Source organism: Motacilla alba, chromosome 5, assembly GCF_015832195.1.
Source record: "Motacilla alba alba isolate MOTALB_02 chromosome 5, Motacilla_alba_V1.0_pri, whole genome shotgun sequence".
Taxonomy (NCBI): Eukaryota; Metazoa; Chordata; class Aves; order Passeriformes; family Motacillidae; genus Motacilla; species Motacilla alba.
The window spans coordinates 38,981,379-39,004,944 of NC_052020.1; the positions used below are offsets into that span (position 1 = coordinate 38,981,379).

At 52.5% G+C, this 23,566-nt stretch overlaps 1 protein-coding gene across 3 annotated transcripts; it reads right to left on the bottom strand.

Annotated features, from left to right (window-relative positions):
• Window positions 1-1,466: 1,466 nt before the first annotated feature.
• Window positions 1,467-19,313, bottom strand: SYNDIG1L (synapse differentiation inducing 1 like). Of its 3 annotated transcripts, none has more exons than XM_038139475.1 (4): window positions 13,762-17,341; window positions 6,751-7,209; window positions 5,381-5,518; window positions 1,467-3,767 (listed from the first exon to the last, which is right to left on the bottom strand). In XM_038139475.1, exons 1-4 carry the CDS (start codon window positions 13,909-13,911, stop codon window positions 3,609-3,611), a joined length of 906 nt encoding a protein of 301 aa, XP_037995403.1. In that variant the 5' UTR covers window positions 13,912-17,341; the 3' UTR covers window positions 1,467-3,608. The 3 variants fall into 3 exon arrangements, with proteins under 3 accessions (XP_037995403.1, XP_037995404.1, XP_037995405.1); XM_038139476.1 differs by lacking the exon at window positions 13,762-17,341 and adding an exon at window positions 18,703-19,313 and having other exon boundaries at window positions 1,474-3,767; window positions 6,751-7,293; XM_038139477.1 differs by lacking the exon at window positions 13,762-17,341 and adding an exon at window positions 18,703-19,313 and having other exon boundaries at window positions 1,475-3,767.
• Between the last annotated feature and the right edge of the window lie 4,253 nt (window positions 19,314-23,566).

Consider the following 23,566-nt stretch of genomic DNA (forward strand, 5'->3'; position numbering starts at 1 on the left):
GTGTTTGTGCACAGATTTGGGGAAGGGGGCAGGGAATGGGCTTTCTGGTGACTGTCCGTGTCTGTCACTCAGTGTCACTGGCGTAGGATGAAGGCTGGTAGTACTGGTGGGGCAGCTGAGACAGGGTATGGGCATTTGGGGAGCAGTGGGGAGGAGGGCGATGGTACAGGGTTGCTGAGGCCAGGGGGTTGAAAGACCTGTGCTGAGGTGCCTGTGCTGAGGATGCCAGTCATTACCTGTGCTCACAGGGACAGGCACCTGAAGCCATCTGGTGGGTTACAAACATGGTTACAAACAGATGTCCCAGTCATGAATGGAGAAGAGGGAGTTGTTCTGCTATGTCATGGAACTCTTCAGTAGCACTTGTGGTTATTTTTTAGAAAGCTCTGGGATGCAGAGAAGGACAGCAGGTTGTGGTTATAGGACATCACTGTTTTACCAACCCTCCTGCACCCCTGCCTCAGAGACCCCAAAGTCTCTTTCTTCAGCGACCAGAGATCTCACTTTGTCACCGCCCCTCTACACAGACAAAGATCATCTTTGCACTTTCTGCCCTTTGGATCACCTCCCACAGCAGTGACCTGCCAGGCTCCCTCCATTCCTTCTCCTTTCTGGGCTAGACATGTTGCCAGGCTAGAACTTGAGGCTATTCCTCCTTTCCCTCAAATTTCTGAGTATTCCCTATGGGATCTGGACCATTACAGAGCTCTGCTGCTGAGCTGGGGGTCCTGGTTGGGAGAGGGACCCCTTCTCCCAACAGGAGGACAGGAGGAAGGGGGTGAAGAGTCATTTCTTCCACACCCTCTGGTAGTTTAATTTAATTTTTTTTTCTAAAGCTCAATCAAATTTCTGGAGCTTGAACATTCCCTGACTGCTGTGTCTTGTTGCCTTTTTCCTTCCTTGCCTTCTGCTTAGGCAGCTACAGCAGACACTGTGAGTCTATAATAAGTTATTCAGCAGCGATCATGCTCTTCCTTGGATTAAATTTCCACATGTTTCCCTTCAGGCTGTTTCCAACTAATTTCTGCATTTGCATAATGCCCCCCTTAGGGATGCTCTGGCACAGCCCCTTCTCCCCTGCTTTGACAAGTTCATCAGAGATTCAGGCTATTAGCGGAAAAGACTCTAATTCTGTTGGCCCTTTAGCCCGCTGCCTCCCCATGCAGCTCCAATTAAAAAAAGACAAAGAAGCAGTTTGGGGTTCAGAAAGATGGAATGCCCATGGGAAGTGGGCTGAAGACTGCTGGACCCCCCACCCTTGGAAGCCCCTAGAGGGAACCAGCTGGAAGAATTACAAATTCAGAAGCAAATGCTGTATCTTATTGTAGATTCTGGTCTGGCAGCCCAAATAATTTTGTCTCGACCAAAATCAGCAGGGACCCCCCAGCCCTGCTGATTCTGGGCAACTTGAAGGGGAGAGATGAGGAGGGCTTCAGCTGGGACAGCACTGAGCTGGGGGTGGTGGGGCTGGTCACCCCTGCTGCAGATGCACCCACAGACATCCCCTCTCCTGAAATAATGCTCTTGCTTGGTTATTTGGAGAGATGGACATCCAGGAAGGCTGAGCACAGGCAGGAGAGGGGAATGAAAACCATCATATGGGTGCCAGGTGAGTCTCCCCTTACTACTCTTCTCTAAGGCCACCTCATCTCTTTTGGACATGCCAACCCTTCCCTGCAAATTCTGCTTCTCTGTCTGCCATCAGAAGCAAGATCTGCTTACTTCCTCCTGCTGTTTGTATTTTTCTGCCTCTCTTCAAGCAGATTTTTGCCTCTGCTACACACAGATGCTCCACTCTCTGTCCCTAATTCTTGTCCAACTACACCGGGGAAAAAAAAGCCTACACCAGCATCCTGCTCTCGGTGGTATTTGCCCACTACACTGAAATACACGCCCCTCCAAGATACCCAGACACCAGCTAGATTGTAACTTCCTTCAGGAGCAGCATAAACACCTCCAGGTTTAAGTGAGTGCGGCAGTCTCGTGAAGCTCACCTCTTTGACAGCCAGCTCCACATTATTATAAACAGAGTATTTTCTCCTGTTTTTTTTATTAGTTCTTCCATGTTAAAAAACATAATGGGAACTTTCAGACCAGCTCCTGTACAGGCCTCTGATGCACTTCTCTCTTTTATGGCTCAAGTACAATGGCAATCGCAGACGTTAACATGCTTCTTTAGGATGAAATGTACATTTGAATGGCACCCAGCTGGAGGAACATGCTGCATCTCTTGCAAAGCTGGCTGCAGTCTGCCCAGAAACTCTGGGAAGGGGGTGAGGGATGCCCAGAGTCTGCCTGCAGTCTCCTGCACATGAGGAAAAGAGGCAACAGGAGAGCCAGAGAGAGGAGGGATGGTCAAAGGCGGATGCTGGACAGTGGGAAGTGAGGCATGGCTTCTTAACACCAGCCCTTTGGGGCAACCATTGCCTTCATACCCACTTCTGATGCATTTCATGTGTTGCTGACAATATACAAATAAGCAAAAGTAAGATGTATGAGGGGGGGTGCTTGGTGTTTCCTTGTTACCAGAGGCTTTTGTATGGATGGAGATACCTTTCTCCAAGGCACGGGAAGGAGTGTGTTGGGGTCACCCTGTCTCTCAGGCTCCTTCCACCTCTCTTCCTTCTCTGGATTTCATCCCCTCACAAACAGCACTCCCACCCCAGATTCTGCAGGTTTTGTCAGCCTTTTATTTCCATCCCTCTTTGTGTGCAGGGCCCTGACCTAGCACAAGGAGTGGAATCCTTCAAGGCCAGCACCCCTCCCAGGACACTCCTTAAGTAGAGATTTCCATTACAAAACTTTTGAGGGCCCAGCACTCTGGGACGGCAACCTTATGAGGGCTCTGACTTGGGATCATCATGGCAGTCACTATTAACACAGAGAAAACCTTGCTGTCTCTACCAGCTTGTGCCAACAATAGGAGAAATGGTGTGCAACCTTCCTCCTTGTTTCTGATTTGGGATAGACCAGCAACTGGGATGTTCTCCTGTGGATCCGGGGTCTGTCTGCAGAGGGATGCAGAGAGCATGCCTGTTGGTCTTGTCTGTGCTCTGTCCTCCTACTTCACTGCAGCTGAGGTGTCAGGCCACCCCATGGCACTGAAGTGAGAATGTTGTCCCCATCACAGGAGTCTGGAGACCCCACCAGGACTCTGGCCTCCCAGAAGAAGCAGCAGTCATTCCCTGGCACCATACACACCCTCTTCTCCTGGTGTGTACCCTTCATGGGCCCAGCCTCAGCAAGTGATGGATCTCCCAGCTGCGGGGCTGAGAGGGGAAGCTGTAGCCCCCGAGTGGGGTGGTTGCACCAGTCCAGCAGCAGCGTGTGGTTTCTCTCCTGCACATCTTCCACCAGGCAAATGTGCTCCTCCTTGTCCCAGCAGCAAGGCTGGTGCTCAATTCTGTTGTTAGATGGTCGCACGCCACAGCCTCAGGGAGAACAGGGTCTACTGTTTGTCTGAAAGAGGAAGAAACCTGCACAGGACATCCATGCTGGGGCCCTGCTGTGCAAGCAGCCCTTGCAGGCACTGGTGCTCCGTGCTCCGCAGAAAAGCTCAGTCCCAGAAGGGTCAGTGGCCAGGGATGGCAGTGACATGCAGGTGGCAACTACACGTGGCCCCCTTTGGAGAGATAAGCAATCAGTGCTACCACCACCCCGATGTACACTCCTGTGCCAATGGTTATGGAGAGCGCGGCAAGGAAGAGAGCTCGGCGGGAAGCTGAACTGGCCAGATGAAAATCTCCTTTGGAGACAGCCTTGCTGGTCTGGAAGGAGAAGAAATGCTTGTTGCTCACAGCTGTACCGACCTGGCCTTTAACCAGCATGCAGTTGTTTCATTACTGAGTCAGTGCTTCTGGCCACTGCACCCCATGGAGGCTGGGAGCAGACAGCAAGGTGTCTGTCAGTCTGGGAGGGCTCAGAACAGCAGTGCCACCTGCACACATTTCCCTGTGGATTTGGCCTCCAAGGGAAGCATGGGCTTCAACTACTTGTCTGAGAGCACCATCTGGGCACAGAGCCAGGGCTGTGAGTGGGTGGCTGGACTCTTGTAAGACCTCAGTGCATGGGGCGATGGCTGTGTGGTACTGACCAGATACCAGTGCAGCCTATACAGAGATGTAACGAGAACGGCCTAGGCTCAGGGAGCTCGCTCTTGATGGTGTGGTCTGTTGGCCCAGCTGTGCTGCCACCTGATTTTTCCTGCATGGGGTTTTCAGCTGAAGCCTATTTACTGCTGAAGGGCTGATGAAACCAGCAGTGGAGACAGATCCTTACCTCTCTGGAAAAGAGTGGCAGCTTCCAGCTTCTCTCAGTGCTCAGGGCATATTCCAATATTCTCTTGTTACCTACTTGAGTTCAAGTTGCCAGGTGGGCATCAATGCACTCAATGTGCAAAGACAACAAACAAAGATATGGTCCTTGCCTCAGTGAGTGAGCAAAGGGGGTAGTTATAGAAAATGGAGCTAGATATAAATTGCCCTACCTACATCACCACATGGAGAGTGCACTGTGCTATCTTGCACTACCTGGAAAAATGTGAAATCAACTGCTCTTTGGGGTCCTAATCAATTAATGCTTCCCCTGCCTCTCACCAACCCTGTGCCAGGAACTCATGTAATATATTTTTTCCAGTTTTGTTCCTGTCCTCTTGATTTAATTTCTAAATGCCTCCTCCCATCTATTCTTGGTACAGCAGCATCTACGCAAATGTGGAGTAAATCCTCTGGCTCTGCATGAATTATTCTGGGTCAACAGCGATGTAAGTGAGCCCAGGCTCCAGGCTAAGTCCTCAGGGACACAGCAGCTCCTATGAGCTGCTGCAGCCTGAGGGCCATTGCCTCCCCAGCCTCTGCCAGCCTGGCATTGGCTCCCACAGGTCAGCAAATGTGCATCAGAAACAAGAGCAAGAGAGGAGCTGTAGTGTGATATAGACAACAAGCTCCCCTTTGCATCCAGCCTCCAGAGTAGCCTGGCTCCTGTGGCATGAGCTGCCTCAGTCTGGGTCATGGTGTAGAACCTTCACATTACTGGAGAATGGGAGGACAGGTGGGAAAACGCCGTTTTCCTGAACCTGGCTGGAGGGTGAGAAGCTGGGCAAGGGGCCAAGAGGAGCCCCAGTTTCCTAAATAACAGCCAGAAAACCCAAAAGAAAAGTCTGACCTCCAGTAACCCACACCAGAACTGGAGCGCTTCCAACCCCACAACAATTGTGGAGACATCCAGCAGCACCCTTTTTCTCAGGCCTCAGAGTTATGGCAATGGCACAGAGATGAGCCTTAGATTCAGAAAGGTGCTGGTCACCTCCATGTGCCACTGAGGCTTTCAAGGCCCTTGCTATAGCACTTGGCACATGCAGGCAAGCAAAGGGATTCCTTACCCCTTGGGAGAAGTAGAAGGCAGCAATCCCCAGGGGCCAGAAGCAACACAGCATGGAGAAAAGGGCCAAGCCCAAGTGGTCCCGAGGGGGAAGCATCAGGAAGTGATCCTCGCTTTCGCTGTCGCTGGAGGAGTCGCTCTGCAAAACCAGATGGATTCAGCACATGCCCACCTCCCCATGCCACTCTGCAGGCTGCATCTCAGCACCTCGCCTCCCAGCCCCCACTCTCTGCTGATCCCGTCACATGTTCTCACACAATTCCCACTGGCAAATTCAAGGAATAGATTTCAAAAATATTTTAGACTCTTAGGTATGGTTTGATGAGGAGCAACGTAGCTCAGCAAATTGGATTCTCGGCTCCCTGCCAGAGCAAATGCTGGGGGTCTGGGATTTCCCTGCATTAGAGAGAGTTTTAAACTGAAATATCTTCAGCTTTGGCAGAACTGACTGTTTGTCAGCTTAAACAAACTTAAACAGAGTGACTTATCCCCATTAGAGTCTAGGAGATCAATATCTTGCTAAACTAATTTAGGAAGTGAGGGAAAGCATTTGAAGTGGAGCCTCCACTGCAGGGGCAGCATGCCCTGTCCCCTTAGTGAGTCACTGCTCAGTGGCTGTGGTGAGCCCTCTTGCCTTTGGGCAGCGCTGGGCCAGCCTCAGACCATCCTGCAGGTGATGTGTCTCGGTGGGGAAGGGACACAGAGGTGGGGACATCCCTGCTACCGTCTGAACAGGCAATGTCACCCACACCAAAAGCAGAGCTGAGCTGGGTCATCAGGTATCAGCTCTGGTGAGCTCTGGGACCTTCTCCCACCTCTCAAGATCCTGGATGATGTTTCCCAGCCTTGGCAGCACTGTTCAAGCACAGCACAGCAACGAGGCTGCTTTGTCAGCTCTCATTCTTCCTGTGCAAGATTCATCCTGTCTGTATATATATATATATATCTATAAAGCTTTCTCTCAACTGCTGCCATCACGCATGTGAATTTTGCTGTTATGCAAGAATTGCTGTTTCTCTTCAGCTCAAGTGCCACAGCAGCGACAGGCTGCCCTTCTCAAAGCATTCCCATTTCCCAAGGGTCCTGCAGAGACCCACCTCCCTTTTGCTCCCAGCAGCAGGCAGCCAGGCTTCTCTTAGGGAAGCTGACTTCCTTCTGAGGTCAGCAGTGAGGAAAAAGGAGCAGAAATGATAAGGAGGAAGAAGAAATACTGAGTGCACGGGGAAGCTGGTGAGGCAGGAGATGGTAGGATTTGGGGGGGGGGGGGGGAGTTCTGGGTAAAGAAGGGAGAATAAATTATCAAGAATTTGAACCAATTTCCAGAAAGAATGACCACAGGAGCTTAGTGCCATCCTACCTGTCCAAGCTCACCTCATACTCCTGGAGCTCCTCTTCCTCCACCTCATAGGAAACAGTTTGGATACGGATGTCACTCTCTACCAGGCAGGACCCTTGTGCCTCTTGCCCTTCAGGAGCTTCAGATGAAGACTCTTTGCTTTCTGTAAAAGTGGTCTCGCAGCTTTCCATCTTGCTGTCCTTGGCCTTGAGAGCAGTCTCATCCTTCACAAGGATGAAACTGGGGCCGTACAAAGCTTCAACAGCCAGCTGCAGGGAACTGGCATCCAGCAGCTGGTGAGTCCTGGCAGCACCAGTATTTTGGAATATGTAGGAATACAGTTTCCCTTGGCAGCGATGGCTGGGGTAGTCCTGGCTGTGATGCTGGTGGTAAGAATAGCTGCTGCGAAGGTGGCCATTGGACTTGGCCAAGAGCGGGTTTTGGAGCTCACGCACGCTTTCCATGCTGCCGGTGGTGGTGGTGGTGGGGAGATCCTGCAGGAGCAGAGGGCGTGGGAGGGAGTAGGCTGTTATTTCAGCAAGGCAAGTGAGCAGAAAAGCACAGCCAATGTCAAGAGGCTAGTGGGAACAGAAAAAAATAGCAATACTGGAGAAAACAGGACCCCTCCCCACCTCTGCACAGCTTGAATGCTATCTCCCCAGGTGGGAGCAAGATAAGGATGCAACCCTGCAGTAAGGTTATCTGATTCAGGCTGGATTAACATGAGGACTTGCTGTATCTATAATGCATCTTAAGTTGGCCATGTGCAGCCTGACAGGAAAGGACCTACTGCATCTTTTCTGCTGGTTCATAATGTGTGCTGCGGCAAAGACTGACGGCACAGAAGTAGATAAGAGACTGACAATCGTTCAAGGACCCTCCCTGACTTCCCAAACCAGAGGGCTGCATGGTGAATTATATATTCCACTGAACATTACACATATAAGTAACTGGCTTTCAGGTGCATAGGAAATTCTCTAGGACTCATCCAAGCCTGATCTGGGGCTGAGGCAAGTGCAGTGAGCCACTAAGGGAAGCCAGGGGGCTGCTGTGAGGACATGGAGGTGGTGTTTAGGCTGGTGTTTAGGAGTGTTGGATGCTCAGCCAGCTGTGAGGAGGAACAGAAAGATGTGGAGATTAAAGGGGAGACTCCATGGGGTTTGGTCCACTTTGAAATGATGAAATTTTGAGTAAATGATCCATCACATCAAAGTGCTGTTTAAACCAGCTCCACCCCTGGGTACAGCGGCAGCCAGACAGCCTTGGCTCTGGGCCACCAGCTTCAGAAAATGCTGAGTCCAGAGGAGATCCTCAGCTACAAATGTCAACATGGGTTTCTTCCTCTGGGAAATTCACTTCCTTCTCCCTTCCTCCATTTCAGAGTGCTGAAGGCTTGTACTGCTCTCATTTTTTTCTTTTCCCATGAAAATTTTTCAGATGAGATATTTCCACCCCTTTCCTTCAGAGGAGCATTTACTATTTTGGCTTCCCAACCCACCTTGGAACAAAGAAAAAGTACAGCATTCTCAGGAGAGAGAAACAATTCCTTTGCCCTCTTTACTACCTGAGCCCCAGGTTTTACAGTCTCTTTAGCATTTTCCCAGCTCCCAGACCATGCCATATTATTGCCTTGCAACCTCAGATGTTCTTGTTCTCCTTAGAGACCTGGATCACTGACTCCTCTGCAGGATGCTGTGCAGCAGGGTCACACTTCCTCCTGCTGTAAGAATCCCTGAGGTGTACTAGGTTTTCTGATAGACAGCGCATCACCTTGCCTTTAAATCTCAAGAGGGAAATATAAATAGAGAAACTGAAGACTTCAGAAACTGAAAAGCCAAAGTGGTCCTGTTTCCTTGGCCAAACTCTAACACATCATGCAGATGGAGAGCCATCCATGGTTTTTAATGGACCTGTCCAGTGGCTTTGTTTGGGCAGTGGTCATCACATTTTGGAAATCTGCTCAGGAAAATGGAACTGTTCAAAAGCCCCCTCGTGCTGCTAAAACAGTGTGCATTTTGGTGAATGCCTTTCACTTCTCCCTTCCTAAAACCATTCCCTGCCTTCCACAGTCTCCCACCTTACTTGTAAAGCTGGTAGTGGCTCGTGCAGCAGATAGCCATTAAGTATTTTCAAAATATTTAAGGGAGATGCATATTTATAGCAAAGATGGTTTTATTTTCTGCACAGACACAGAGAAGCTCAAAGCTACATCCCCGTTTTCAGACAAGGAAACCACAATCCTCTTTTTTGCTTACCTTAACATGCAAATTAGATTTCTAATAAAATAACCTATTCTTTAACAAAACTGTAAGGAGAGACGAGTCACCAAGTGTCATTTGAGAGCAGCAGCCAAAGCAGGAGCCCGGTGCTAGCGAGAGAAAACTGACAGTTTAGTACAGCATCCACGCCTTATTTCAAGAAATGATTCTGGCAGCAAGCTAGGGTAGAAAGGAACGGGATCTTGCTGAAGGGAGTCAGTTCCAAATGTGTTGAGAAACACCAGCAGATGGGCTGCAGGCAGGCTGCTGGCCACTGGGCAGCAGGTGCTGCCTGTGTGGAAGCGGCTCTGCTTCTCACTTGGGACCTCAGCAACAGGTCGGAGAAGGAGCAGAGCTGCACAGAAAAGCCGTATGTTCACAGCAGCAAGCACTGGGAAACAGAGAGTGGGAGGGGGAAAGAAGGGAAAGGAGCTGGGAGGAATTGGAAACCTAAAAGGCAATTTGGGAGGTGCCAGGGTACCAGTGTGGGAAGAGTGCATCTATGCAGCTGGACTGCTACTGGGTGTGGACTCTGTTGAGTCCAAAGGATGCTGGAAGGGCTAGTGGGAGATGTCTCACTGACTTGGGCTGTGGGGAAGAGGCAGTGAGGGCTTGCAGGCAGCAAACATCCTGGAGTGAACATACCTTGGAAAAGTAACAGTGTGGGTATCAAAAGAAATCACAGGAAAAAAATCCTGAAGTATGAGGAAGTCTGTGAATGTGGGCTGGGCAGGGCTGAGGCTTCATCCCAGGGAAGTGGGGTGAGCTCAAACCTTTCTAATCCCTCAAACTGTCCTGGAGCTGTCCTTAGAGCAGAGACAGGATCTTGGAGCTGCTGCACAAAGCATGGATAGGGGAGGGCTACAGCCAGAAGGATTTAGCCTGTGCTAGTCTCATACCCTCTGGAATTAAAAAAATATTTACCTGTACTAAAGTCTCTTTTCCTTGCTGCCTTCCACTCTTGGGAATAGGGGCTCATGCTCTCCCTGGGAGACTGCAGGGACAAGGGGAAAAGTGCAGAAGAAAATCTCACAATGCCTCTGATAAATAAACAAAGGAGCCACCAACTGCATCCTTCGTGCCCAGTCCTGGCATTTGTCATGAGTGGGGAGGGGACAATGAGGGGCCAGTGTCACAACACGCTTACAGCAGTGTGCTCAGCCCTGCTTGAAAGCAGCCAGGCTGAAACCTTCCTCTCCAATAACGGTGAAGATGTGGAAAGGGTTCCAGTACCAGAGGGTTAGAGGTGCTTCCCCCTCCTCAGTCACCAAGATCAGCACATCACAAAGAGGCCGTGTGCCAAATGGTCTGGGTTTGCAGGTGCAGACAAGGGCCATAAGCCTCTAGAGATGACATTAGAGAGGGAATGGCAGGCAGCGTGAGGACCAGCCCTGCATGCACATGTGCAGGGAAGGAGAGAGTCAGACCAGCCCTGCAGTTGTCCCCAAATCCCATTTGGGTTATCTGAATCCTACAGGGAATTTAGCCACACAGGGACTTAAAAAAGGAAGCCTAGTAATAAAAGAAGCCTGGTAATAAAGAAAGCCTGTTAACAATCAGGCTTGGGGAAGGAGGAATGAAGTCAGAAGATGAAAGCAAGAAAGCAGTAAAAGACAAAATTGTCAGAGAGTGGCCATTCTCTGTCTTGATTACCAGCAAGACTGGACGGAGTGCATATCCATCAGCCCCATGGGGCTGGTCTGGGCAGTACTGGCAGCAGGTAAGGGAGGTGAGATGCTGCTAGGTGCATGGGGAGGATGCACACATACAACCACACACACACACCTTGGGCACACCTGGGAGGAGGCAGGCTGCGGTGCCCTAGTTGAGCTGAACCATTGCTGCAGCTCTGCTGCTGCCTGACAGCTGCTGGCTCCCGACCGAACTGCCTCCTCCTGTGCACGGCTGCTCCTGTAACCAGCTGGCTGAGCGGGCCCCCACACTCCCAGCCTGCTTGCAGCAGTCCCCAGCAGAGTGGGAAATGCACAGCTGTGTTGTGTGCTCTCGGATTCTTAAGGCTAAAATGAGCCAAAATAAGGCATGAAAATAAAGAGGTAGCAAATTTAGCTTTGTATTTCACAGGTCTCACCTCCACACCACATCCCCTGAGGCAGTTCTCAGAGAGACCCTTGGCACAGATGCCGGCTATGATAAGCCAGCTAATGATGAATTAAGTAGCTGTTCCAGGAATCAATCATCATTTAATTGCCCTGTCAAGCAAACACTCTGCCTTGCTTCCCGGGCTCATTAGCAGGTTGTGGCTGTGGTGCATGTCCAGACTCCAGAGTGAGAAGGTTAGTTCCAGAGTGAGAAGGTTAGCACCACAGTGGGCTCTCCAGAGTGAGAAGGTTAGCCCACCGTGGCTGAAGGCTTTCCTCCTCAGGACAGCACCAGGGGAGGTCGGTGCCCTCAGGCATTGGTGTCCTGCTGCATTGCCATGCCCTGGCTGGTCTGAGGGCAGGGGACAGTGTGAATGCCTGTTCCTCATCCAGCTGATGTTAAGCAGCACCATGGCCAGGTACAGCTGCTGTAGCCCCAGGACAGATGGGGACCCACTCCTGATGGAAGAGGAAAGTATAGGAGATTTGTTGAGCACTTGTCCCTGAGCCCAGACCTTCCTAGAAGCTCTCAGGACGTGCTTTGGATCTTCTAAGCAGAGGCCCAGGTCCAGTCAGGACACAGTACCTCTGCCTCAGGGCATCCAAGCTTGTGATTCTGATGAAGAGAAAACCATCTCACAAAAACTGCTGAGAAGCAAAGGCACAACATCCCCTGGGCAGCTGTCATTTTGGAAAGTGGGGTGAAGGAAGGGCTGGGAGAGGTCATGGACGATGTCTGGCAGGAGTGGACCAAGCCCTCTGTCAGCCATAGGAGCCTGTGCAGCAGCATGGATCCCTGGCATGCCTCAGCCCTGAGCCCTGCCGGGTGAACCACAGCTCAAGGGGAGAAGGAAGTGCTTTCATCAGCCCCACAGACATGATTGCAGAAAGCAGTTTGGCTCCAGTCAACACCGAAGCACTCCCATGGGTGCTCATCCGACACCACTGCTTCTGGGCACAGCACAAGCATGTAGATTGAGGGGCTGTCCAACGTCGCCTTCACCAGTCCCGGAAAAGGGTGCTGTGGCACGAGCGTCAGGTGAGGTGGTCTGGGGGCTGGAAAGGTCAGAGGGGTGATGTGGGGGAGGCAGGTTCGGTGTGGGGCAGAGGGACGGGTGGTGAGACATGATGGCCCCAATGGGGCTGGCAGAGATGGTACCCAGAGAAACAAAACAGCACAGTAGGGAGAGCAGTGGGAAGTGAAATGGTGGGCAAGAAGCATGGGGCAGGGGAAGCAAAGTGACATCTGAGCCAGACAGAGAACTCTGGCCACCAACACAGAGAAGAAAGGACTATGAAGCTGCTGGAGGGGAAAGAGCTGGTGAGAACCAGGAGGGAAGGAAGAAGGTGACACAAAACCTGGACTTGGATTAGAGAGAGGATAGCTGAGGCATTTGTGATGTAGAGAATCTGATTCACATCTTTGATGCAGCTGGTTTGATAGAGCTGGAAAGGAGTGAATAAAAGGCTTGTTCTGATCTCCTGACAGGTGGAAAGCCAGTACCAAAGGGCTGCTGGCTCCAACAGAGACTAAATTGCTCTGAGAATTGGGATGCGATGGGCTGCTTTTCAAGGATCACAAGTCAAATTGGGCAATTTCCAGGTGGAAACCGGGTCTTTATTGTCTCTGATAAAAATGTTTCTCTGCGGCAGTGTTCTGACCCAGCTATGCTCAGAACTAAGGTGTTGCTCCTGATGGTAGGGAGCAGCAAATCCATCCCTGGGGCTGGGAGGGAAGAGCCAGACTGGAGAAGCTGCTCCTGGGGCTCTCCAGGGCTGGGGCTCCCACACCTCCTTGTCCCCAGCTCTGGTGCAAGCCGTTTGGACACAGAGCCCGTGCGCACCACATCAACAGGGGAACAGCGGAAACTCCATCGCCTCCCAGCAGGCATCCCCGCAACACCCAGCTTCACACCGGGCGTGCCCGCACGCAGGCTGTGCGGCGCCGCTGGGGTGGTCGCGGCTGCCATGTCCCCGCCTCGGCCGCGTCCGGCGCTCGCCAGGCGGCCACCAGGTGTCCCCGGCGCGCCGCGCAGCGCCCGCCGCGCCGCCCGCACAGCCCCAGCAGTACCGCACAGCCCCAGCAGCACCGCACAGCCCCAGCAGCCCCGCACAGCCCCAGCAGTACCGCACGGCAGCCCCGCACGCCCCAGCAGCCCCGCACAGCCCCAGCAGCCCCGCACAGCCCCAGCAGCACCGCACCCCCAGCAGCCCCGCACAGCCCCAGCAGCACCGCACAGCCCCAGCAGCCCCGCACAGCCCCAGCAGCCCCGCACAGCCCCAGCAGTACCGCACGGCCCCAGCAGCCCCGCACAGCCCCAGCAGTCCCGCACGGCCCCAGCAGCCCCGCACAGCCCCAGCAGTACCGCACGGCCCCAGCAGCCCCGCACGGCCCCAGCAGCCCCGCACAGCCCCGCGCCTCCCGCACAGCCCCAGCAGTACCGCACGGCCCCAGCAGCCCCGCACAGCCCCCGCGCCTCCCGCACAGCCCCAGCAGCCCCGCACAGCCCCACACCGCCCCGGGCGCTCCCGACCCTCGGCGTCGCGGGGCCGGGACGGCGCCTGCGGGCAAAGCGGGTGCGGTGGCTGTATGCCCGAACTGCTGGGGGCGGCCTCGGCGCCCCAGCACCCCACGGCTGGCGTTGGCTCGTCTAGCGTGAGCGCGGCGCCGGCCGGGGTCGGAGCTCACCCAGCTGGCCGGGATGCACCTCGCCGTGCTCCTCGGGAAGGGCTCATCGAGCTGGCGATGCGGGAAGAAGGAAGCATGGTGATGGAAATAAAGCACACGGTGGTGTGGGTGGCTAGGTGTATAATTAGCAGGTTTAGACTCTCTCGGCATGCCCTTTTTTAAGCAGGAGACGCAAACAAGTAAATAAGGCGGCTGTCGGAAGTTTTGCAGGCTGTCCTGCGTACATGGGGCCAGGGAGGAGAGCGGGCAGTGTCGGGGGCTGCTCCGCGGCTGGTCCGGAGCTGGAGGGCAGCAGAGGGGCCATGGGGTGCCCAGCTGAGGCACAGCAGAGTGGGTGACCTGACTGGCAGCACTGGGCCAGGGAAGTGGACCAGGACAGGATCAGGGATGGGCAAGTTCCAAACGTTCCAACAGCGACACTGGGGCAGTCCTCTCAGCCTCAGAGCCCTCCTGATGGGTTTGTACCCAAACAAACAGCAGCCCTGCAGCACCCTCAACAAGAAGCTCCTGTGAGGGGCTTTAAAGGGGCACATGACAGCAAGCAAAGCAGATGGATTGCTCTCACCAGAGGCTTCTTCACCTTCCTGTATGGGGACCCAGCAGGGTTGCTGGGAGGCAGTGGAGGTCAGGCAATGACTCCCAGGTGTGGTCGCTGCTGGGACTGTCAGCATCTCCAGCCCCTTGAGGCATTAGCCAGTGAAGACAGTTTTGGACTTCTCATCTGAGCCAAAAATACCAGCCAAGGGTCAGAGGAGACTAATTCCCCTGCCTGCTACAGCACCTAAATCACTGTCCTGGAGAAGCATGGGCTCAGTCTGGGTCTGGGATTCAACCTTCTCTTCCTCAGCGCAGGACCACCCTAAGGCATTACATTAAGACTGCTCTCTGGAGAGAGGAGCATTGGCATTCTGCCCTCAGTGTAGAACACCTACCAAGAAAGATCCATGTATACAGAACCACTGGGAGCTAAACTCACTGACACCTGGGCTCCAATGCTTCCAGCACAGAAGCAGCCCAACCCCTCGCCCAAGATCAGGCTCCTTGCTCAGAGTGCCCAAAGGGACAAGTATCCCACTGGACTGCTCACAGAGGTCCTTCAAGATGTGTTTACTATCAAGACATTCTCTCTGCTGCTGGAAGATGCACAGAAGCTCTTGCTGGCAGACTGTAATTTTGCTCATGGCTGATTTTCCTCTGCTAATGACTACAGTCCTCGATTTCACATCAGGTTTTCTCCATCACTATTTATACCCAGTATTGAACTGAACACAATGGTTATCCTAAATGGCTCCATGCTCTCCTCCAAGTAGGCACTTTTACCCATACCCTTTTCTCCAGTCCCATCATCTCTGCTTCAAGGCTCTTCTGCTCATGAGGTCCCACAGGCCATTCATGGCTGCTGTTACTATGGGACCCTGCACCCCATCGTCCCCAGAGACCACTCAGAGCATCAATACCCTGTGCTGGAGCAGACCTGTGCATCATGCTCCCCTCCAGGACCAGCCGTGTTCCCCTTTGCCCTGCAGCCCAGCCTGGGACCATGTGCAGGTCTGCATCCCAGGGATGATCTCCCTTCAACATCCTGGCACCCAGCACAGAAGTGGTCAGGCAGATGGGACCTGGCTTTCTTCCAGGTGAGAGACTTGCACCATCCAAAACCAAAATGGGGACAGGGATGTAGCACTCAAGGTGGCAGCAGTTGTTGGGGGGCACAGAAAGATGTCCTCCCCTTCACAGCCATGGCTTGCTGATAGAGCAGCTTAGCCACAGCACCTAACTCCATCCTCACATCTCCCTGAAAATCCCTCTCTTATCAACTGAAGCTGGCAATGTAAAGCGTCTGTTAAGGACTGCTCATTTGTCTGTTTAGAACATATTCGTTCTCAAATGATTCATTAGCACCCTGAAGGCCAGTGCATGCTGCACCCTCCTTTTCCCACTGCCCTGTTCATTTTATCCATGTCTCCCCGCCTTCAGCTCAGGGCTATTTCCACCGTGCTTACTGTGTCCTAATTCTCCTGGGGATTCACAAGACTCCTCTGTAGTTCAGATGTTTCATTCATCTGCCAATGATCTGCTCTCTCTTTAAAAATGAACTTAAGTTGTGGAGATGACACCTTTCTAGCTTACTTTTCAAAACCCTAAGTTTCCAATTATCAGCAGTAAGATGATTGCCTGGTCCAGCAAATAAGCACATTGCTGTCTCTCCATCTGGCAAACATCTGCAGGCCCAGACAAACTTCAAGGTGTTAAAATTATTACTAGGGTCAAGAGGTGCAACCCAAACCAGAGGTTGAGAGTCTCTTCCATATTCCAAAATTCCATATTGCCAAAGAATACTCAAGTGGAGACGTGCCCTCTGAGTTTGGGGAGGGGCAGTTCACACTGGCTTATTCTATTGTCAGGAATAAAACGAGAGGAGAGGCAGCAGCTGCTCCCAGCCATCCCCCAATCTTTGTCCATCCCACAGTATCAGACTCCAGGATGATGCAGAGGATAGTGCTAAATTTTCTTCCAAACAGTATGGAAAGCTGTTGCAAAACAATATCACATTTTCTTTTCCATGACCTGGTCAAGTCGCCTTGCTGAGGCACCCCCTGGGCTGCTCCTTCATTTGCTGTACGGATGTTTTCCATTTCTTCCTAGCCCATTTCTCTCCCACGACACCACGCCCCTGGGAGAGGACTCATCTTGCTTCTTGTACTCATCCAGCATCACCGCGTGTCGAAGGAGGCAGCTGTGCACTGGGTGAGCTGCACTGTTGGTCCTACGTGGGCTGAGGGAGGACATTCTGCTCATGGTGTTTCCCTCCCAGCACATTCCTGCAGGGTGGGGACCCCCTTGTCCTTCCCTGCCACCGTGGAAGTCATGGAGAGCAGGAAGGATTTGCAGAGAAACCTCTGCCCAGCTCAGGAGCAGCATCAGTGCGGCTGTCACACATGGCATTGAATCTCTGGTGTGCCTTGGGCCAATTTTTCACACCAGCTGTTAAGCTTCCAGACATATAGCTTGGGGACAAATCCTGCAACCAGCTCTGGTTTCCAAAACATACTTGAAGTGTTTTACTCCAAAAGGAAGCTGGTTTAAGTGATGAACCCAAGAAACACTGGAGATCACTGTAGCCTTCCCTTCAGGCTGAGCAAAGTGTTTGGTTTGCTGCCTTTTTCACTTGACATAGAAACAGCCACAGAAGGACAATTTGGAGGAAACCTGTAACAGATTTTTTTTTCCTGTCTAATGCTGTGCCTTGGCCCTTCACTCAGAAAACTCAATCATTTGCCCATCTCCAACTCTACAAATAGAGAAATTCTGTCTAAAGATGTTGCCTGAAATTACTACCCTGAAAGCAGGAATGGAGTTGCAGCTCCTGCAGGTGGTACCTGCCAGTCACAGGCTCAGGTCCAGAGCTTCAGAAGCTTGGCAGGAAAGGGGGGGCAGAAAGGGCAGGGCTTTGGACTACCTAGTGAAGTCAAAGATGGTCCTGGGAAGATGTGAGTACATTCCAACACAAGAAGAGGAGCTGTTAGGGGGGCAGACAAACCAAAATGGCCTGAAGTGCCCATTCCCATGCCAGGGGCCCACAGACTGCTCTGCCATAAGCTCCTGGGCTGGGCAGGATTGGCCCTTTTGGGGCATGCTCCAGGGAGCTTGTAGGTGGTAGAGGGAGATTTTAAGGGAAAATATTTTTTTTTGTGTACTTGGTCACTTCTCTGCAAGTGATGGTGATGTCTGCAGGCTGGGCTGAGGGCAGGAAGGAGTTGGGTACTGTGCAAAAGCAGGGATCTGCTGTACAAATTCACCGTGCTAGAGCTGCAGCAAATTACTCATTCTTTAATAATGGTGTTTATTACCTGCCTCTGACGGTGGCTCAGGGAGACAAAGTGAAGTGGATTCAGATCCCCAAAGCTTTAGCTCTGCCAGCTGTTTTTATCACACAAGAAACTTTTGCCAGAGGAATGCAGTCACTGCATTTTGGCTTGAGTGATTTCTTCTTTGTAGATGACAATCTACAAAGTAACCAGCAACTATCCCTCAGAGACCAAAGCTATTTTTTCTTTGCGGGGGGGCAGACAGGCTCAGACCCCACTTCTCTGGTTTACCCCGGTATTTATATAGGGCTACCTTCCTCCTGGGAAAAAGGTTTTTACCGGTGGCAGATCCAAGCTAAATGAAAGGGGAATTTATCTTTTTCAGAAGCAAAGGAAGCAGCCCAGTAAAATGGGTTTGGGAGAGCAGCATGGCTTTTGTGAAACCCGCAGCAGCTTCGGAGAAGGAATTATAAACAGGCACTGGGTAGAGAAGGAGAGTGCTTCCCACTGAAACTCCTGAACGAGTGGCTTTTTCCACCCAAACACAAAATGGGAGGTCATCCTCAGGGCTACAGGGAGATGGTGCTGCTCAGGGAAGTCGTGTCGTTGGCACAAGTCACGGCACCCTCAATAGCTGTATCTGCCCAGGTCCCCGGACTGTTCCCCTGCCCAGCTGCATCCCACGGATGGCCGGCAGTGGCGAGGCTCCCGCCGGCTGCTGAGGCTTCTCAGAAGAAGAAAACCACCCCCAAACTTCAGCCGGCGGCTGAGCTGCCACCTGGGGAGGGAGTCCTGAAGGCAGGCTGGGTCCAAGGTGTCATTGCAATTGCTCCGACATATCTGGCCTCCAAAACTTTGGTAGAAATCCTTACATTTTGGCTACCCGAGAGCCTCTGACGAGGTAATTTGTCCTGGTTTCTCCAGGTTGTAGCCTTTCATTTTTACATCTCCCAACGCATTTTCTGACCCCCCTGGCACCAACTCGAGCTCGGCGCGAGGCTGCCTTTCCCTGGGGACGCGCTGCCATCCCACCGGAGCAGCCTGGGGATGAGCTCCCGGACCCCCGGCACCGCCGACCCGCGCGGGGGCCAGCGGGGGTGCCCCCACCCGAGAGCCGTACGCGGGTCCTTACCTGCGTGTCGAGCAAGGGCTCACCCGCCAAGTTGGAGCACGGGCGGCAGGAGCGGAGAGGCGGCGGCTGGCATGACGGCGGCCGGCAGCGGCTCGGCGGCCCCGCCGCGGCCTGTGGCCGGGTGGGCGCCCGGCGGCCCTGCGGCGGGCCCGGCCGCGGCCGTGGGGAGCGGCGGGAGCGGCGGAGCCGCGGCCGGTGGCGGAGCGCGGAGCACGGCGCGGCGCCGGCGGGGAGCGGCGCTCTGGCTGCGGCCGGACCGCGCTTCACCTCCGCGCCCGCAGAGCCGCGCTCGCCGCCGGTGCGATCAGCGGCTCGAGGGCTGGCTGAGGGGAGCCGCGCCGCTGCTCCCGACGTGACTGCTTCTCCTGCTGCTTCCGATAGCGCGGCACAAACTCTCTCCTTTCTCTTCGGATCGCTGCATTTCCCAGGGCACAGCCCTTCCCACTCCCCCAGCAAGGGAAAGACCCAGTGCCAGCGAGCAGAGTTTAAAGGAAAAGGATAAAAGCGATTTCTCGCTGCCCGAGCCGGTGCCGAGGGCACCGGCAGCCCGGCCTGGGGGCTGCACCCCAGGGACAGCCAGCTCGCTTGCTGCTCAGTCAGCTGTTTTTCTGCCCTGCTCCGTAAGAATCAGGAATCAGAGTGGCAGGCTGATGTACCCCACACACATCTGGGCATCACTCCGATTAGTGGAGGTTACCCGGGTTTGCACCAGCACGGCAAGAGTCAAGACCAGAACCCCAACAGCCCATTCTCCCCGAGCTCCTTACCCCCCCCCCCCCCCCCCCCCCCAGATGTCCCGGGGAGCTCGTGATGCTCCCTCACGTTTCGGCAGCTCCCTGAGCCCTGTACCGATGCCCTGCTGTTCCTAAACTCCCTAGATGTCTCCTTAATGGTTTTCCCCACCTCAGGACCACCCAGCACCGAGACGACTGTTGACAGATACACACGCGGCTGGAGCCTGGGCTAGCCACAGCGACCTGCTCGAGCGGCAGCGAGCCGCCTGCCTTCAGCCATCCCCAGGGCTGCTTTGCCAGGAGCAGTCCGAGACAGGCAGACCCGGGTGCGAGCCACAGCCGCCCGTGTCCACCAGCAAAACCACCCAGCTGTCACCCTCTGCAGCCCACAGTGAGGCTCCCTTGGGACCACGCTGTGTCTTCACAGTACAGCGTCACTTTCTAAAGGTCCAGGCTTGTCTCTAACAGCTCCTAGCTTCTTCCAGGAGCTGAACTGACAGCTGACGGGCTATGTACCACGGCAGCTGGGTCTCAAGGTCCCATTACCCGAGGGGCTGGGACACTGGCTAGGGAAGGAGATGGGCAGAGCAGCCTCCCCTCTGCTCTAGCTCTCTCAGATAGCTGCACATCTTTCCAGCGGCAGCAGAGACACCCTTGAAAAGCTAAAAGGACTGAATTACATGGGCTAACCACAGGACTGAAATGCATGTGTTCCCCAAAGAAGCAGTGACAGGTGGCCAGCTTTCCCTCCCTGGGGATAATATCAGCGTCCCAATGTTGGCAACCCCAGCAGGTCTGGAGAGGATTTGAGCCCAGAATACAAGCCCTAGGCTGGGGGCCTCAGCAGGGAAGCTGTCTTTGAGGATGTCAGCCAGAGCACAAAGGTTGCTGCTATGAGCAGAGTGATCTTCAGGGAAAACAGGTCCCTGTGGCCAGACACAGCCAGCATAGTTTGAGGGGAATCTAAGAAGGAAATAGTTGTCCCCATGTCCCTAGGGAGTGGGACAGACAGGAAAGGGCTAGGGGAGAAGTAAGAAAGTCATGCAACCCTGCCATCCTAGGTCTGTCAATCCAGATTAGAAGAATGCTTTGGAAGTGGCCTCAGGATGTGACTTGGGACACAGGAACGGAGCGGATGACTTGTAGGGGTTACTTCAGCCCTGCTGACTCCAACTGCAGCAAAGTCCCAGCAGGTGTGAAGTAAAGCTCTGGCTGTGCACGCCTCAAGATATAGTGTGGGTGTGGGGTGAGCTGCAGCCCTGTGAGGAAGCAGGGGAGTCAGTGGGACTTGCTGTCGCATGGGTGAGAACAAAGAGGTTTGGTGGCAATCACCTTCCCTGAGACACAGTCCCCATAAGGGCCCTGCTAATGTCCTCGGGAGCCAGCATGGGGTAATTAAAGGCAAAGAGGTCCCATTCCTCAAGGACAGCCTTTTGGCAAGGATGGAGAGGCTGCGGAGTTATAGGGAAGCAAGACATGCTCAAAACCCCATCTCTCCCTGTTCTGGGGGAGCATGAAAGAAAAACTCAGTTGCTGGATGAAGCATCTTCATCCGTGTCTTGCTGAGGCCCAGAGAGCTTTGTTGGCTGTTCCACCTGCAGAAGGCTGGGAGCATGGAAGATAGCTCACAGGGGCATCCCTGCCACAATGGTGTGCATGGTCACCTCCACCACAGCCATCTGTGCACAGTTCTGGCCAGCTCCTTCCATCAGCTGGGGATGGCTGCTCCATCCTTCACCAGAGCCATGCCCATCCCTGCAGGAATGTGCAGGTGCAGCGGTTGCCTGGTCAGGCAGATTAGCCCTCACCAACTTTTACAGATACGCTGCTTAGCAGCAGAACTGCAGCACTGGTTCTCCTGCTTGAACAATGAGAAGGTGACATTAGCATCCCAAATCAAAGCCTCTCCAACCTGGAGCAGCTCTGAGAGAAATGCATGCATACAGAGATATGTACATGCTTGTGGAGGTATGGCAAAAACCAGCCTAAGTGCTGTGGTTTGGGGCTTTGCTTTTATAACCACAGCCATTCAGTCCCGATTAGAGATGGGCAGTGTCCCTGGGAGGTGACATGAGGCAAGAGGCTGTGTGACCTAGAAGAGTCAGCCAGAGATAAAACACTTCTGGGGCACTGAGGATAAGCTACCAGTTGGAAACTTTCCTGCCCAGAAAAAGGGACAGACTCTGAAGGGAATGTAGCAAAATGCACAGAGCCTCCCGCTCCACTGAAACTTCTTGCTGTATTTATGCATCCACTGGGATGCATGAAATGAAAATGGATATCAAAATGGTCCTTTGCTCTCAGCTGCAAGGGAGACTCTGTTGAGAACACATCCAACAGAAGGAAATGAGATCTTATTACATTAAATATTAGCTGATGCACTATCCCATTGGACTTGTTATACAATCCAAACGATGCACCTCTTCAAAAAATAATTAGAAAAAATGTTGCTGGAGACATAAAATACAAAAGGAAAATGCTATAGATGTGTTTTAGGTCTGCCTGGCATGGAAAGGTGGGGTTTTGTTTTTGATTATGTTCTCTCAAACATTAAAATCTGCCTGCCAATACGTTCTGAGCTTCACATGCTTCATTTAACTACAGACATAGCAACAGATAAATATGTCATGACAAATTTGGTAACATTGCCTTATTGACGGCCAAAAAAAACCCCCAGATCACTCAAGACTAAAAGCCTGAACTCCTGCCAAACAATCACAAGTGGAGTGCTGAGATGAAAGATTTCGCGCCAGAAATGGACAGACACTACTAAAACGTCCAATAACTGGAAGGTCTCCACAAAGGTGAGGGCTCAGCTGCAGAGCATCCTCAAAGAAACAGAAACAGAGAGTGAAAACACAAAGAAAGGGAAACAAACCACACCTGAGGTGACTGATCATTGCTGCTCAGGTGACTGCATCAGCAGGACAAAAGAACATCAGGCAGGGCTTACTTGTCGGAGGCACTCAGTGCACCTTGTGCTGGTGAGGTATGTGGGGGATTTGAAATGCCTATTTATGATGGCTGAGGGGAGCAGCAAGCAGATTAAAGTTATATTTGCAGCTATTAAAAATGATCAGATTAGTGAAATCCAGAGACAAGAGAGAAGCTTCAGAGGGTTGAGCCAAAGCTAATTAATTGGGCAGCATGATGGGAGAAGAAATTAAGCGTGGACAGGGGGAAGGTAAAACATATTGGAAGGAACAAGTTCAGTGCTTCATAATCACTAGTGATTTCTAAATTAACTGGATGCACGAAGGCAAAAAAATTATGTGGGTGTATCTGTGGACAATAGAGCGAAAACCATCTGGTTAATGTACAGTGGTGGGGAAAAAAACCCTGAACATGCTGTCAGATTGCTTTCATAAAGGGATACAGAAAATAATAAAAAAAATTACAGTACTGTGTTGGTCATGACTCAGCTGTTATGGATAAATTGAGATTTTTCAATTAGAAGACAGATTCAGATCATTTATTGTGAAAAATACAGTTAAAAAACCCCAAGTCTTCTGTAAAAGTGAAACATTAGGCCCTGGAGAGCAGAATGAAGTTTTTAAAGTGTTCATGAGGAAGTCTGGCCATTTAGGAGGCAACAGTAAACATCACATAAGATGCAGTTCCCTTAGAAAACATAGCACCCAGCATCAGATCTTGTTAGGACTCTGATATAATGTGAATAGCGTCTGATAACACAGGTAACTCCAACATCACACGGAGTTAAAGCTCCTAAGAAGCCTGTGTTTGCAGTATATATGAATAGCATCCTTCTGGATTTAGTGTAATTTTCCTCCTTCTTGGCAAACGTCTTCTGAGGAGGCTGGAGATTAAAATGCTTCAGTGCAGTAAAATCCACAGGGAATCCCTTCCTATCACTCCCTTGCTCCCTGTCACCCACGGCCCTGAGTGTCTCATGTAGCCATGTCAAAGGGGGGCCTCTTAGCCCTTGTGAGTGGTGCTGGAGCAGTATTCAGGCATCAGGCACTGCTCTTTGGCACGTGCTGGATGGAGGAAGGAGGTACTTTAGGAAAGCACCTGAATTCTGCAGTAATTAAGCTCCCAGTTGACATGCTGTGCATAGACAGTCAGTGTGACCTTTTCCTTGCTCCAACTATGAAATCTTCCTGGATGCC